Source organism: Bactrocera neohumeralis, unplaced genomic scaffold (genome assembly GCF_024586455.1).
Source record: "Bactrocera neohumeralis isolate Rockhampton unplaced genomic scaffold, APGP_CSIRO_Bneo_wtdbg2-racon-allhic-juicebox.fasta_v2 cluster11, whole genome shotgun sequence".
In the NCBI taxonomy this organism is placed as follows: domain Eukaryota; kingdom Metazoa; phylum Arthropoda; class Insecta; order Diptera; family Tephritidae; genus Bactrocera; species Bactrocera neohumeralis.
Genome location: NW_026089624.1, coordinates 19,966,290 through 19,980,167, shown reverse-complemented (window position 1 = coordinate 19,980,167; position 13,878 = coordinate 19,966,290). Strand labels below are relative to the sequence as shown.

Here is a 13,878-nt window from a genome sequence, read left to right as displayed (position 1 = left end):
AATCGACACACACCACCTCTTCGTCGATTTCAAAGCTGCTTTCGACAGCTTTCGATGATATTGATATCATCGGCGTCAACACCCGCGCCGTTAGTTCTGATTTCTCCAGGCTGGACAAGGACGCATAGAAAATGGGTCTGGCAGTGAACGAGGGCAAGACGAAATATCTCCTGTCATCAAACAAACAGTCGTCGCACTCGCGACTTGGCTCTCACGTCACTGTTGACAGCCATAACTTTGAAGTCGTAGATAATTTCGTCTATCTTGGAACCAGCGTAAACACCACCAACAATGTCAGCCTAGAAATCCAACGCAGGATTGCTTTTGCCAACAGGTGCTACTTCGGACTGAGTAGGCAATTGAAAAGTAAAGTCCTCTCTCGACGAACAAAAACCAAACTCTATAAGTCACTCATAATTCCCGTCCTGCTATATGATGCAGAGGCTTGGACGATCACAGCAACCGATGAATCGACGTTACGAGTTTTCGAGAGAAAGGTTCTGCGAAAGATATATGGTCCTTTGCGCATTGGCCACGGCGAATATCGAATTCGATGGAACGATGAACTGTACGGGATATACGACGACATTGACATAGTTCAGCAGCGAATTAAAAGACAGCGGCTACGCTGGCTAGGTCATGTTGTCCGGATGGACGAAAACACTCCAGCTCTGAAAGTATTCGACGCAGTAGCCGCCGGGGGAAGCAGAGAAAGAGGAAGACCTCCACTCCGTTGTAAGGACCAAGTGGAGAAGGACCTGGCTACGTTTGGAATATCCAATTGGCGCCACGTAGCGAAAAGAAGAAACGACTGGCGCGCTGTTGTTAACTCGGTTGTAATCGCGTAAGCGGTGTCTACGCCATTTAAGAAGAAGAAAACACGAAATGTCTTAGTTATTGGGTTTTTGGAAAAAAATCCTGATGTATAAAGATGATAATATATTTAAAAAACTACTGCATCGATCGTTTTGAAATTTTGTACAAATATTCTACATATATACATATAGCTCTCGAATGATGTCGAGTTTTTCCAAAAATTTTAATTTCTAAGAATTTTACAATAACAAAGAAGCCGATTTTTTCGTCTAAAATCGTCAAATTGGCTTGAAAATGGTACGAAAAATTGAAAAATTAAAAAAAAAACTCGACGTCAGTTGAAAGATAAACTATTAAACTAAAGAAAGCATTTTGATTTTTTGGTTTCGGATGATGCAGTGATGCTGTAGGCTGGTCACCGCACAAAAACTTTTTTTCGAGGTGCCTGCAGAGATCGACTATAAATCCGTTATTCCTCGCTATTTTTCGATAAAACTTTTTTTAAGTATCCTCCAAATGCCGTACTTTCATATAATGATAAGTAAAATAAATCTACAGCAATAATTTTTTCTAAAAAATTTCACGAAAAAATGACTTTTTTCGACGAAACAAACCTTACCCCCCATTTATCATTAGATAAATGTTATCTCTTAAAATCTTTATTTAATTCGGAACTCATTGAAAACTTTAATGTATCAATTTGCAAGTTCTGTCACATTAGTAAACAGCTGATTCGAATATTGGTTTTGCGTATGTTCAAAAAGACGAAAATCCAAACAAGTTCTGTGACACCATCGAAAATCAGAAATGGTTTGCAATTCTGACAGCTAAGCAATTCTGTCTTTGATTCCACATCACCCCTGAATGAATTTGTACATAAGAAATAATTAAAATGATTGTTAGAAGTAGACATTTTTTGATACTCAAGTCAACCTACTGGCACAGAGTTGAAAACCAAAGAAGCAACACTTCACCCGATACCCGATACACAATTCTCACCTGTCCCCGTTGGAACTTATCTCCTCTTGAAGACTTCAAGGCAAATTTATTTGTGCTCCCTCCAATTTAGATCAGCTGCGAAAAATTAGAATTGGTTGTATGTGACGGGAGCAGTTTGACTTTTACTTATAAAACCACCATGGAAAAATATTAACAACTATCTCCATTTCAGATATTGCGTAAACAACTTTATATCATTTTTTTGTTAAATCAGCTTAATGCGTACAATTCAAATTTAATTTGCCTAGGCAGCTTCTTTAGCTAGGCGTTCCGCTTTTTGAACCACCTCTTCGATTGGGCCAACCATATAAAAAGCGACTTCAGGAAGATGATCGTATTCTCCTGACAAAATTTGATTGAATCCCTTGATAGTTTCCTCCAATGGGACTAGTTTTCCAGCGTGACCAGTGAACACTTCAGCGACCTGGAATGGTTGAGACAGGAAACGTTGAATCTTGCGTGCGCGAGCAACTGTAAGTTTATCTTCTTCAGACAACTCGTCCATTCCCAAAATAGCAATAATATCCTGCAGGGATTTGTAATCCTGCAAAATTTTCTGGACACCACGAGCTACGTTATAATGCTCTTGACCAATGATGTTGGGATCCATGATACGGGATGTGGAATCCAAGGGATCCACAGCGGGATAAATGCCCAATTCTGCAATGGCACGCGATAATACAGTTGTAGCATCCAAATGAGCAAATGTTGTTGCTGGAGCAGGATCAGTCAAATCATCAGCTGGCACATAAATGGCCTGCACTGAGGTGATGGAACCTTTCTTCGTAGTTGTAATACGTTCCTGCATAGAACCCATATCAGTGGCTAGTGTAGGTTGGTAACCCACAGCAGATGGAATACGACCCAACAAGGCAGACACTTCTGAACCAGCTTGGGTGAAGCGGAAAATGTTGTCAATAAAAAGTAGCACATCTTGTCCTTCTTGATCACGGAAGTACTCGGCAACAGTCAATCCAGTTAATGCAACGCGGGCACGAGCACCTGGGGGTTCGTTCATTTGGCCGTACACCAAAGCGACCTTCGATGTCTTATCCTTCAACGAAATTACACCAGACTCAATCATTTCATTATACAAATCATTTCCTTCGCGAGTGCGTTCGCCTACTCCGGCAAACACAGAATAACCACCATGAGCCTTTGCCACATTATTGATAAGTTCCATAATCAATACGGTTTTACCGACACCGGCGCCACCGAACAATCCAATCTTACCACCTTTGGCATAAGGGGCTAACAAATCGACCACTTTAATTCCAGTTACCAGAATTTCTTGTTCAACCGACATGTCCACAAATTCTGGAGCTTCAGCGTGAATAGGGGCGGTCTTATTGGTTGGGATGGGACCACGTTCATCAATTGGTTCACCTAAACCAAAAATGATATTAATTCCATTACCAAGCAAATATACCTACCTCTACGTACCAATAACATTGATGATACGGCCTAAAGTTTCAGCACCTACCGGGATACGAATTGGGTAACCAGTATCTAGGACCTTTTGCCCTCGTACCAGACCTTCCGTACCATCCATAGCAATCGTGCGGACTGTGTTTTCTCCCAAATGTTGAGCGACTTCTAAAACAAGGCGTGGAGCACGATTTTCCACCTCCAAAGCATTTAAGATTGGAGGCAAGTCATCGTCAAACTGAACATCAACTACTGCACCAATTACAGCAACAATCTACATAATTAGATAGAATCGATAAAATACAAAAAATGTTCTGTTCATTTCTACAATATACCTTTCCATTGGAAGCAGCAGCAGTTTTTGCAGCGGTTTTGGCTGCCGCACCACGTTCTACAAGTAATAAAAAAATATGTTAATAAAATGATTATGCAAACATTATTAAGACATATTTTAAAATATACATAAATATTACATGTTTGTTGGTTAACATTGTAAATTAAATACAAGTTAACAGCACACAATTACATAACAACTTATGTTCGAACGTGGCTGCGGTTAGGTTAGGTTGGGTAATTTTGCTAAATGCGACCACCGGGAAAATCATTTAGTATTTTGTGCTATCAGTGGCACTTAATATTATAAACGTCACAACCCAATTATTATAGTACTTACTTAAGTTACATAACAATGGAAAAAGACTCCTGTCCGACTTTATAGCGGTCCTTAGCGCGAACATCTTGCTTGCAACTGTGAAACTGTAAACTGTGTAGACTTTTATTAGATAATTTTTCACGCTTTCAGTGTTACCAGATTTAAAAACTGTACGTCGTTTCAGGGCTTCCGTTGTTTCCGAGACTCTTGAGGCGAGTTGCCACATATTATTAATTAAGCAAAATGGTCCGAACGCAAACCACCCTGCAAGAAGTGTAGCTGTTAGCAAAGTGTAAGCGACTTGTTATTGTTCACTTTTGCATTCGTTAAAATATTTGTTACTTTTGTTCAGAGAGTGAGAAAAAAGTAACACATAGCTATTTAATGTCCAATGGTTAAATCGCTCTAACCAATGGCAAATATCGCATGCTGCCTTGTTCCAACAGATACATACATGTGTTAGCAAATTTCTTCACAGTATGTTACGGGTAACACATTCTTTTGTTAGAGCATAGCTTACCTATGTGTTATGGATAACAAAAAGTATTTGTTACCCGAATATCTGTTAGTGTTATTATTTTTGTTATCAGTTTGTTACCTATAACATATAAACATGTTAGTAGGAATAAGCAGTAAAGAGATTATTGGTTACTCATTTGTTACTTCTAGCAAATTCAATTATCTAATATATAAAATTCTCGTGTCCCGGTGTACGTTATTGAACTCCTCTGAAACCGTTCGACCGATTTTCGTGAATCTTAGCGTGCATATCGGCTAGGGTGGATAATCGGACAACATCTATTTTTCATCCTCCTAAATGTTAAGGGAAATTGGAAATTGGAAAATTCCCAAAAAGTAACATTTTTCCATACAAATTTTTTTTTTCAATTTTTGTTTGTTTTGTTTTTCAAAATTTTTGTTTGTCAAATATTTGAATCATTCAATTTCGGTCGCATGCTTTTTTTATTCCGGCTGTTCAAAAGAAAAATTATTGAAAATTATTCAGTGAAAACGTTATTTTTCACATAAAGTGATCAATTACAGATTGAAATTTCTTACGAAGCCACGAAGAGGTCGCGCTAATATCGGTCGGCATTCCGTTTGCCATCAACGTATGGCAGCCCAAGACACATGAACGACTACTCCCAGGATTCGATGACATACATGTGGAATTATGGAACGCGGTCAATCAGCAAGCGATCGTCACAATGTCACAGCACGACTTTTCAAACAACAGCAGCGATGTTTGATAGACTTTATCTTGAAGCAACATATAGTACATATATATGGTGCTGTTAGATGTTGGATGTATTCTTTGAGTAGCAAAAAAAAGTTAGCCGCACGCACACATTCTCCTTTGGATGGTGGATGGTGGTTACACAAGATCAAACTGATGAACTCATTTCTGCGGAAATTCCTGATGCAGAGAAAGATAAAGTATTATACCAAATGTTGAAAACCAATATGGATCATGGACCTTGCGGACACCACAATCCCACTTCGGGTTGTTTGTCTGACAATAAATGCACGAAAACCCGTCGAGCTCCGTTTCGTTATTGAACTCCTCTGAAACCGCCCGACCGATTTTTGTGAATCTTAGCGTGCATATCGGCTAGGATGGAGAATCGGACAACATCTATTTTTCATCATCCTAAATTTTAAGGGTGGTACACCCATAAATTTTTTTAACTTTCCGCGAAGAAAATTAAAAATTTTCTAAAATCGGGATGTTATTGGTTGTTAAAGTTATTGGACCAGCTTATAACTTTTGAACGGATCAAGCGATTCAACCCTACCCAACGGCATTTCAAAGAGTTTCTCTTAACTTAGATTTTCTAAAATTTTGAGCCGATTCGGATCGCTAGATTTCGAGAAAACTCAAAAAAAAACAGCAAAAAAAAAATTTCAAAAGTGGTTTTTTAGGTATAAATTCTAAATGGCTATATCGATCAATTATATAAACTAATCAGCACTCAACCTCACAAAACTACGCCGATTACCGCAAACAGGGTCAAAATCGATCAATTTTCTTGCGAGAAATCGTTGACGAAAGAAATCGCAAAAAAAGATTTTTTTGAAATAACTCTGAAACGACTCGACCGATTAATTCTGAAGACTTATCAGCTTTCGACTCTAAAAAATCACGTCGATGGCCGCAAACCGTGTCAAAATCGGTTGATTTGTTCGTGAGATATCGTTGACGAAATTCTATCCGCATATCCGCAATAGGGTTGCAAGATGGCAATCGAATATTTCAATTGTAGTACGATAAATTCTTATTCATAGTTCATAATTTCAAGTTCCATTAATTATGAGAGTAGGGATGAAGACGATGCCGGTCTCCTGTCTTACTCACTATACATTTTTCAGCCATTTTTTTGGTTTTATTTGTGTATCAATCGTAGCAGTCACTGTTATACCTATTTCTTTAATTTTTCTGTGCAACTCTCATGTTAATTTTACTGTCATCATAAATTTATCATTCATTTCCAGTACAATAATTATTTATTTACAATTTATTAATCTGACAAAGACAGTTTTAACTCTCAGTTTATTAAGTGATATCATGGAAATAAACACGTGTTGTAAGCTACCGTCAACAACGGTCATTTCCTAAAGATTTTACTAACGATACGGTCACACATGTTGACGGATATCCAATATATCGTCGAAGAAGTACCGAAAATGGCGGACAATCTTTCATTAAAGCTATCAGCAACGCAGACATCGACATTGACAATCGGTGGGTGGTACCATATTCACCTCTGCTGAGCAAAACATTCAATGCTCATATTAATGTTGAGTTATGCAGTTCGGTGAAGAGTATCAAATATATTTGCAAATATGTGAATAAAGGGAGTGATGTGGCTGTATTTAGAATTGAAAATACTAATGTACATTCTCCTCCGTTGAATCAAAATGATGAAATTACGAATTACCAAATTGGCCGGTATGTCAGTTCCAATGAAGCTGTCTGGCGTATTTTCGGTTTCCCAATTCATGAACGGGATCCAGCAGTTATCCATTTAGCTGTCCACCTTGAAAACGGCCAGCGCGTATATTTCACGAACGATACAGTGCTTGATCGTGCTATAAATCCACCAAAAACTACGCTGACCGAATTTTTTGAACTGTGCAATCGTGCGGATGCTTTTGGTGCCTTCGCACAAACACTTCTCTACTCTGAAGTTCCACGGTATTTTACATGGGCTCAAAAAAAAAAAAATGGATACCCCGCAAGCAAGGGACACCAGTTGATGCGCACCCCGGTTTAATTAAATCAATTACTTTGGGTCGTGTATATACAGTCAATTCAAGGCAGACTGAGTGCTTTTACCTGCGACTATTGGTGGTTAATGTCACCGGGCCATTGTCATTTCAAGATATACGTAAGGTAGATGGACAACAGTATCCTACGTCTAAAGATGCATGCCTTGCTCTAGGCCTGCTAGAAGACGACAATCATTGGGACAGTACGCTTGCTGAAGCAACATTAAACTGCACAGGATCACAAATTCGTCTACTATTTGCTATGGTACTGACTACATGTTTCAAGGCCCGAGCACAAATGTTGTGGGATAATCACAAGAATGACTGATGATATATTGTATCGACATCGTACAAGGTGCAATGATCTAACGATATCATTCAGTGATGCAATGTACAATGAAGCACTGATTGCTATCGAGGATCTTTGCATTGCTATTGCGAAATTGCCAATCAGTCATTTCGGTATGAGCTCCCGGAATCGAAGTACATCTGATTTACTCAACACAGATATCAACAGTACGATACTGTAGAAATGGCAGGCATTGTTAGTCGCAATGTTCCACTACTAAATGACGAACAAAAAATTATTTACGACCGCATCATGCTGGCAGTTTCGGCAGGACAAGGAGGATTCTTTTTTTTTGATGCACCAGGTGGAACTGGAAAAACATTCCTTATTTCGTTACTTCTGGCCGAGATACGATCCAAAAATGACATCGCATTGGCCGTATGTGGCTTAGATTTGGAAACATCTTGCATTTCCCACGGACAACTATATGTGGCATGTTCTCGCGTGGGAAACCCCTCCAGTTTGTTTGTGTTGGCTAAAGACTGACTAACCAAGAATATTGTACACTCTATTGCACTGAGAGATTAATTTTTTTTTTCAATTGCCATAATTGATAGGATAATATGAATAATTATTTTTGATATTTAGAAAGCTATCAAAAATTGTAATTTAAAATATATTTGTTACTTTAATAAGGATTAATTTATTAACTTAAATAAAGCATACTTTCATTGTTTATAATGCTTTCGATTATAAGTACATCCCCGCACACTTAGTAGTAGATAGTTATTTTTATTGAACTAAAAAAATGTTTCCTAGAAATAATATACATGGCAAAACAACGTTTGCCGGGTTAGCTAGTTTTAAATAAAATTTAGTTTTTTTTTTATTATTTCGCTTTATTTAATAATAAAATCACAATAATGAAATATTTACTAAAACTAATAGCGAGCTCCACGTAATGCACGTCCTCCAAGTCTCTGGTGATGCGGCTAATTGAATGGTGCGTCTTTGTTATACGCATCCAAATGCTTCAAATGATTTCTGTAATATTAAACATTTTAATTACACACACGACATTCAATTCACAATGTTTACCTTTTTCTCCTTGTTAAGCTTTTTCGTTTACTCTATATAAAAGAAATTAATAACATATCTATATATATAAAAATGAATGCCATTTTTCGTTGTGACTTTATAACTCAAGAACGGGCTCACCTATCCAAACCCAATTTTTAGGCTTTGTTTGGATTATTCAGTAAATGGTTTGTGTTTTGAAATTTTAAGAATCGGATACCAGGGTCTCGAGAAATAGGCCAAAACGTGGACCCGGGTAACCCTAGGATGTGTTTGTACAATATGGGTAGCAAATGGAAGCTGTTGATGATTTCTATAGTATAGAGTATTTTTGATGCCGCTCCGTGACTAGAGTCTCGAGATATCGGCCAAAATGTTTCAAAAATTTCACCACACATATGTTACATTTTTTTTTATTTACCTACTTAGAAAGCTGAAAAGCGCTCAATGTATGGTGAAATTATTTTTAAAAACACACCAAAAACCCATTTGTTTGGTCAGATTCATCCCACTTAGCCAACGGATTATACGTTTTCATATTAACATACATACATCAATAATAGTTTAATCATTTACTAAACGATTTGTTACCTACTTAGCTACGCTCTTTCGCTCTTAAAATTTATGAACTTTCGTCTTAACTACCATACTTATTATTCCCACCTACAAACTTTCTTGCATTATATTTATATCAACATGTAGGCATGTATGTAGCAGGCAGATCGACAATCAAAGTAGGGTTTGAAAACGCATCGAACTATATTACGGTGCATTTATTTTGCATAGAGAAATACACGAATATTTTGTTTTTTGTAGGTATATGGAGCTTTGACTCTTAGCATTAAGAAAATTCAAATTAAGAGAATATATGACATTGGAGTGTAAACATCGCTGGAGCGTTTTCTTTGGCCCCACACGTTCAGTAGTGTCCGAAATTAGTTATTATATATTTTTTTTTTAATAATTATTGAAGTTTGTGTGAATTTGTGAAAAAAATAAATATAGCGCAAAGCGAATTTCCGAGCAAAACACGGTAAGTTTTGAACTGTTGAAGTGAATTACACGAATGTATGTGTTTCCTGATTTAAAAAAACATATGGTGTACCACTATTAATGTAGGCTTTTTTTTTTAATTTAATTTATTATTTTTTAATTGAAAGAAAAATGTCACGACCCACACGAGGAAATATAGGTCGGCGGACGCGTCATGCAAATGCTACGGCATTACAAAGGTGATCACAGACTCCAGATGAACGAGCACAAGCTAAGGCATCGCGGCGTGAACGTAATGCGCGAAATAGATCTGTTGTACCTGAAATTATGCGTGCTGCTTTTAATTACAACAGTCAGATTAATTACAGTATGTACGGATATATTGGAATAATGGACGCAATATGTCCACATTGTGATGCGGCTAAATTTCCAGGTGAAACGCCCGGCATGTGTTGTGCTAATGGCAAAGTGAGATTGCCAACATTAGAAACTCCACCCGAACCATTGTCTTCATTAATTTTTGGGACTTCTGAAAATTCGAAGCACTTTTTGAGTCATATTCAACAATACAATTCGGTATTTCAAATGACTTCTTTTTCTGCTACTAACATTATTAGAGATAATTTTATGCAATTGTAATTCGACGTTTAAGGTAAATACTTAAACAAGATTGTCCCAATCAATCTGAATCATAAAAGTATTCTATAGTTTTAAAAATTATTATGCAACATATACCTAAAATTGCATACATGTTGCAGATTCAGGGCCAAATTTACCATCAAGCTGGTTCGTTATTGCCAAACCCCGACGCTGATTATCAATGTTTGCAAATTTATTTTATTGGTGATGAAAATCGTGAATTGGATCAACGTTGTGCAATTGCTTTGAATACCAGACGAGAAATTATTTGTGAGCTACAAAGGTTTTTCCATCAGCATAAAGCATTAGTTCAATTGTTCAAAATTGCTCTCGATCGTATGCCCTCTGATCATCACGAAATCGTAATAAGGGCTGATAGAACACCTTTTGGAGAGCATGAAATGCGATTCAATGCACCGACAATTGATGAGGTTGCAATTGTAATTCGTGGTGATCAGTTTCAATCGCGTGATATTATACTTCATCGTAGAAATGACCAATTGCAACGTGTTTCGGAACTTCATCGTAGTTACGACGCATTACAATACCCAATATTGCATAGGAAAGGTGACGATGGCTATAATATAAATATACCAATGATTGATCCACGAACAGGAAAATAATATTTTCAGTGTGTTGACATTTCATCATTTGTAGAAATTTCTTAAGTCACATTTTCCACTTATTTTAAGGTCTTCATGTACAAAAAAAGTTAGTTCCATGAATTTTTATTCTTATCGATTGATGGTTCGTCCACAAGAACAAAATTATATCTTGAGATGTCGTAAACTATATCATCAGTACATCGTTGATATGTACGTCAAAATAGAAATAGAACGTCTTAATTTTATTCGTTTCAACCATGCAAAATTAAGGTCTGAACAATATATTCATTTGCAAGATGCGATAGCGAATGATGCTAATATTAATGACATCGGACGTTTAACTATATTGCCATCTTCGTATATTGGTAGCCCACGGAATATGAACGAATATACACAAGACGCAATGTGTTATGTAAGAAAATACGGTCGACCGGATCTGTTCATTACATTTACATGTAATCCGCATTGGGATGACATTAAAAACAATTTATTTGCAAGACAGTCGACAACCGATCGTCATGACATTACTGCGCGTGTTTTTCGGCAAAAATGTAAAGCAATTATGGATTTAATTGCGAAATTATATGTATTTGGGGAGGTGCGTTGCCATATGTACTCCATTAAATGGCAGAAAAGGGGATTGGCGCACGCACATATACTAATTTGGCTGGTACATAAAGTAACTCCGGATCAAATCGATAACTTTATATGAGCTGAAATTCCTAATCACACTGCTGATCCTGAGTTATTTCAAGTTGTCGTTAAAAACATGATACATGGACCGTGCGGTGAACTAAATATGAATTCACCATGTATGATTGATGAAAAGTGTTCGAAACGATACCCAAGGCAATTTACTTCAGACACAATAACGGGCAATGACGGATATCCGTTGTATCGACGTAGATCACCTAATGATAATGGCAAAACGGCAACCATTAGAATGCATAACCAGGAAGTTGAAGTTGATAATCGTTGGGTGGTTCCGTATTGTCCATTATTATCGAAAATATTCAACGCTCATATAAATGTGGAATATTGTAATTCTTTCAAATCCATTAAATATATTTGCAAGTATGTAAATAAAGGGAGCGATATGGCTATATTCGGTGTTGCTGATGAGAATAGAAATGATGAAATTACTCAGTATCAAATGGGTCGCTATATTAGTATCAATAAAGCTGTCTGGAGGATTATGTCGTTTCCAATGCACGAAAGACATCCTGCGATTGTTCACTTCTTGAGAATGGCCAACGTGTTTATTTTAATGTAGCAAATTTATTGGAAAGAGCAGCGCAACCACCAGCAACTACGTTAACAGCTTTTTTTAAATTATGCGAAACTGATACATTTGCGATAACTTTGTTATATTTTCATAAGTGCCTCAGTATTACACATGGAATGTGTCTCCGAAAAAATTTCAAAGACGTAAACAAGGAACAGCAGTTCATGGGCATCCTGGCATTTTCCAAACAGATGCAATTGGCAGAATATATACAGTACATCCAAACAATGTTGAGTGTTTTTATTTGAGATTGTTATTAGTTAACGTGAATGGCCCAAAATCATTTCAAGAATTGAGAACAGTCAACGGTCATTTGTGTGAAACATACCGTGAAGCATGCCAACTTTTGCATTTGTTGAAGGATGACGCTCATTGCGATTCAACAATTCATGATGCATCTATTTGGGCTCATCCTCAACAAATACGAATGCTGTTTGCCGTTATATTATCAACATGTATGCCATCAAATACACTTGAATTATGGAACAAATATAAACATAATATTGCAGAAGATATTTTAATTCGTATGCGTCATCATGCAAGAAATCCTGATTTGTTGATAACTTTGGAAATGTACAACGAAGCTTTGATAATAATTGAAGATAGGTGTCTACGGATTGCAAATAAAACATTAGTACAATTGGGTATGACCGTACCAAATCGTGACATGCATAATCTGTTTGATCGTGAATTGCAACGTGAGCAGGAATTCAATTCTAATGATTTGCGTTTAATTGTACAATCGAATATAACCAAAATGAATATTCAGCAAAAACATGTCTATGACACAATCATGCAAGCCATTTCCAATAATGCAGGTGGGTTATATTTCTTGGATGCACCTGGTGGTACAGGCAAAACGTTCGTTATATCACTGATTTTAGCCACTATTCGATCGGAACTGAAAATTACATTGGCACTTGCATCTTCGGGAATTGCTGCTACATTATTAGAAGGTGGTCGGACAGCACACTCTGCATTAAAATTGCCATTGAATATACAGGTGATTGAAACTCCAACTTGCAATATTTCAAGAAATTCTGCTATGGCAAAAGTTCTGCGATTAACGTCATTTATTTTATGGGATGAGTGTACAATGGCGAATAAAAAATTACTAGAAGCATTTAATCGAACAATGCAAGATTTACGTGATAACCAACAGCTTTTTGGTGATGCTTTGATATTACAGCCAGGGGATTTTCGACAAACATTGCCTGTCATTCCTCGGTCAACTCCTGCTGATGAAATAAATGCCTGTTTGAAGTCATTAGTTCTGGAGATATGTACAAAAATTGACACTGAACATTAATATGCGTATTCACCTACAAAATGATCCAGCTGCCCATGAGTTTTCAGAACAATTGTTACAAATTGGTGATGGCAAAATACAAATCGACAGAACCAACGGATTGATCACTGTACCGAACAATTTTTGTACAATTACGAAATCGATAGATGAATTGATTGAATGTGTTTTTCCAAATATTCTTCAGAATTACAGAAACCATGATTGGTTGACAGAACGCGCCATTTTAGCACCGAAGAACATTCATATCAATGCATTAATTTTCAAATTCAAGCAAAACTCTCAGGCGTAGTCACGACATATAAATCAATTGACAGTGCTATGAATCAAGATGAGGCAATGAATTATCCAACTGAATTTTTGAATTCATTAGAACCGGCTGGTATGCCACCGCATTGCTTGAATCTGAAAGTGGGTTCTTTGATTATATTATTGCGAAATATTAATCTACCAAAACTGTGTAATGGCACCAGATTGGCAGTGAAAAATTTATTGTCAAATTTGATTGAAGCTACGATC

General features: G+C 36.9%; 1 protein-coding gene and 1 long non-coding RNA gene across 2 annotated transcripts; both read right to left on the bottom strand.

Annotated features, from left to right (window-relative positions):
* Window positions 1–1,977: 1,977 nt before the first annotated feature.
* On the bottom strand, window positions 1,978–4,036 carry LOC126766132 (ATP synthase subunit beta, mitochondrial). Its single transcript, XM_050483992.1, has 4 exons — window positions 3,917–4,036; window positions 3,579–3,634; window positions 3,259–3,517; window positions 1,978–3,201 (listed from the first exon to the last, which is right to left on the bottom strand). The coding sequence occupies exons 1-4, from the start codon at window positions 3,978–3,980 to the stop codon at window positions 2,060–2,062; spliced, it is 1,521 nt and encodes a 506-aa protein (XP_050339949.1). The 5' UTR covers window positions 3,981–4,036; the 3' UTR covers window positions 1,978–2,059.
* An 8,779-nt stretch (window positions 4,037–12,815) lies between these two features.
* On the bottom strand, window positions 12,816–13,635 carry LOC126766301 (uncharacterized). The gene is made up of 2 exons (XR_007668834.1): window positions 13,376–13,635; window positions 12,816–13,288 (listed from the first exon to the last, which is right to left on the bottom strand). It is a non-coding gene; the product is annotated as an uncharacterized LOC126766301 (long non-coding RNA).
* Window positions 13,636–13,878: the final 243 nt, after the last annotated feature.

Excerpts from the sequence above, each read along its gene's own strand:
- LOC126766132 (XM_050483992.1), bottom strand. The coding sequence starts at position 3,980 with ATGTTCGCGCTAAGGACCGCTATAAAGTCGGACAGGAGTCTTTTTCCA. Across the intron at positions 3,518-3,578 it reads CTGCTGCTTCCAATGGAAAG|ATTGTTGCTGTAATTGGTGC; the intron begins GTATATTGTAGA and ends CTAATTATGTAG. Across the intron at positions 3,202-3,258 it reads CCGTATCATCAATGTTATTG|GTGAACCAATTGATGAACGT; the intron begins GTACGTAGAGGT and ends TTTTTGGTTTAG.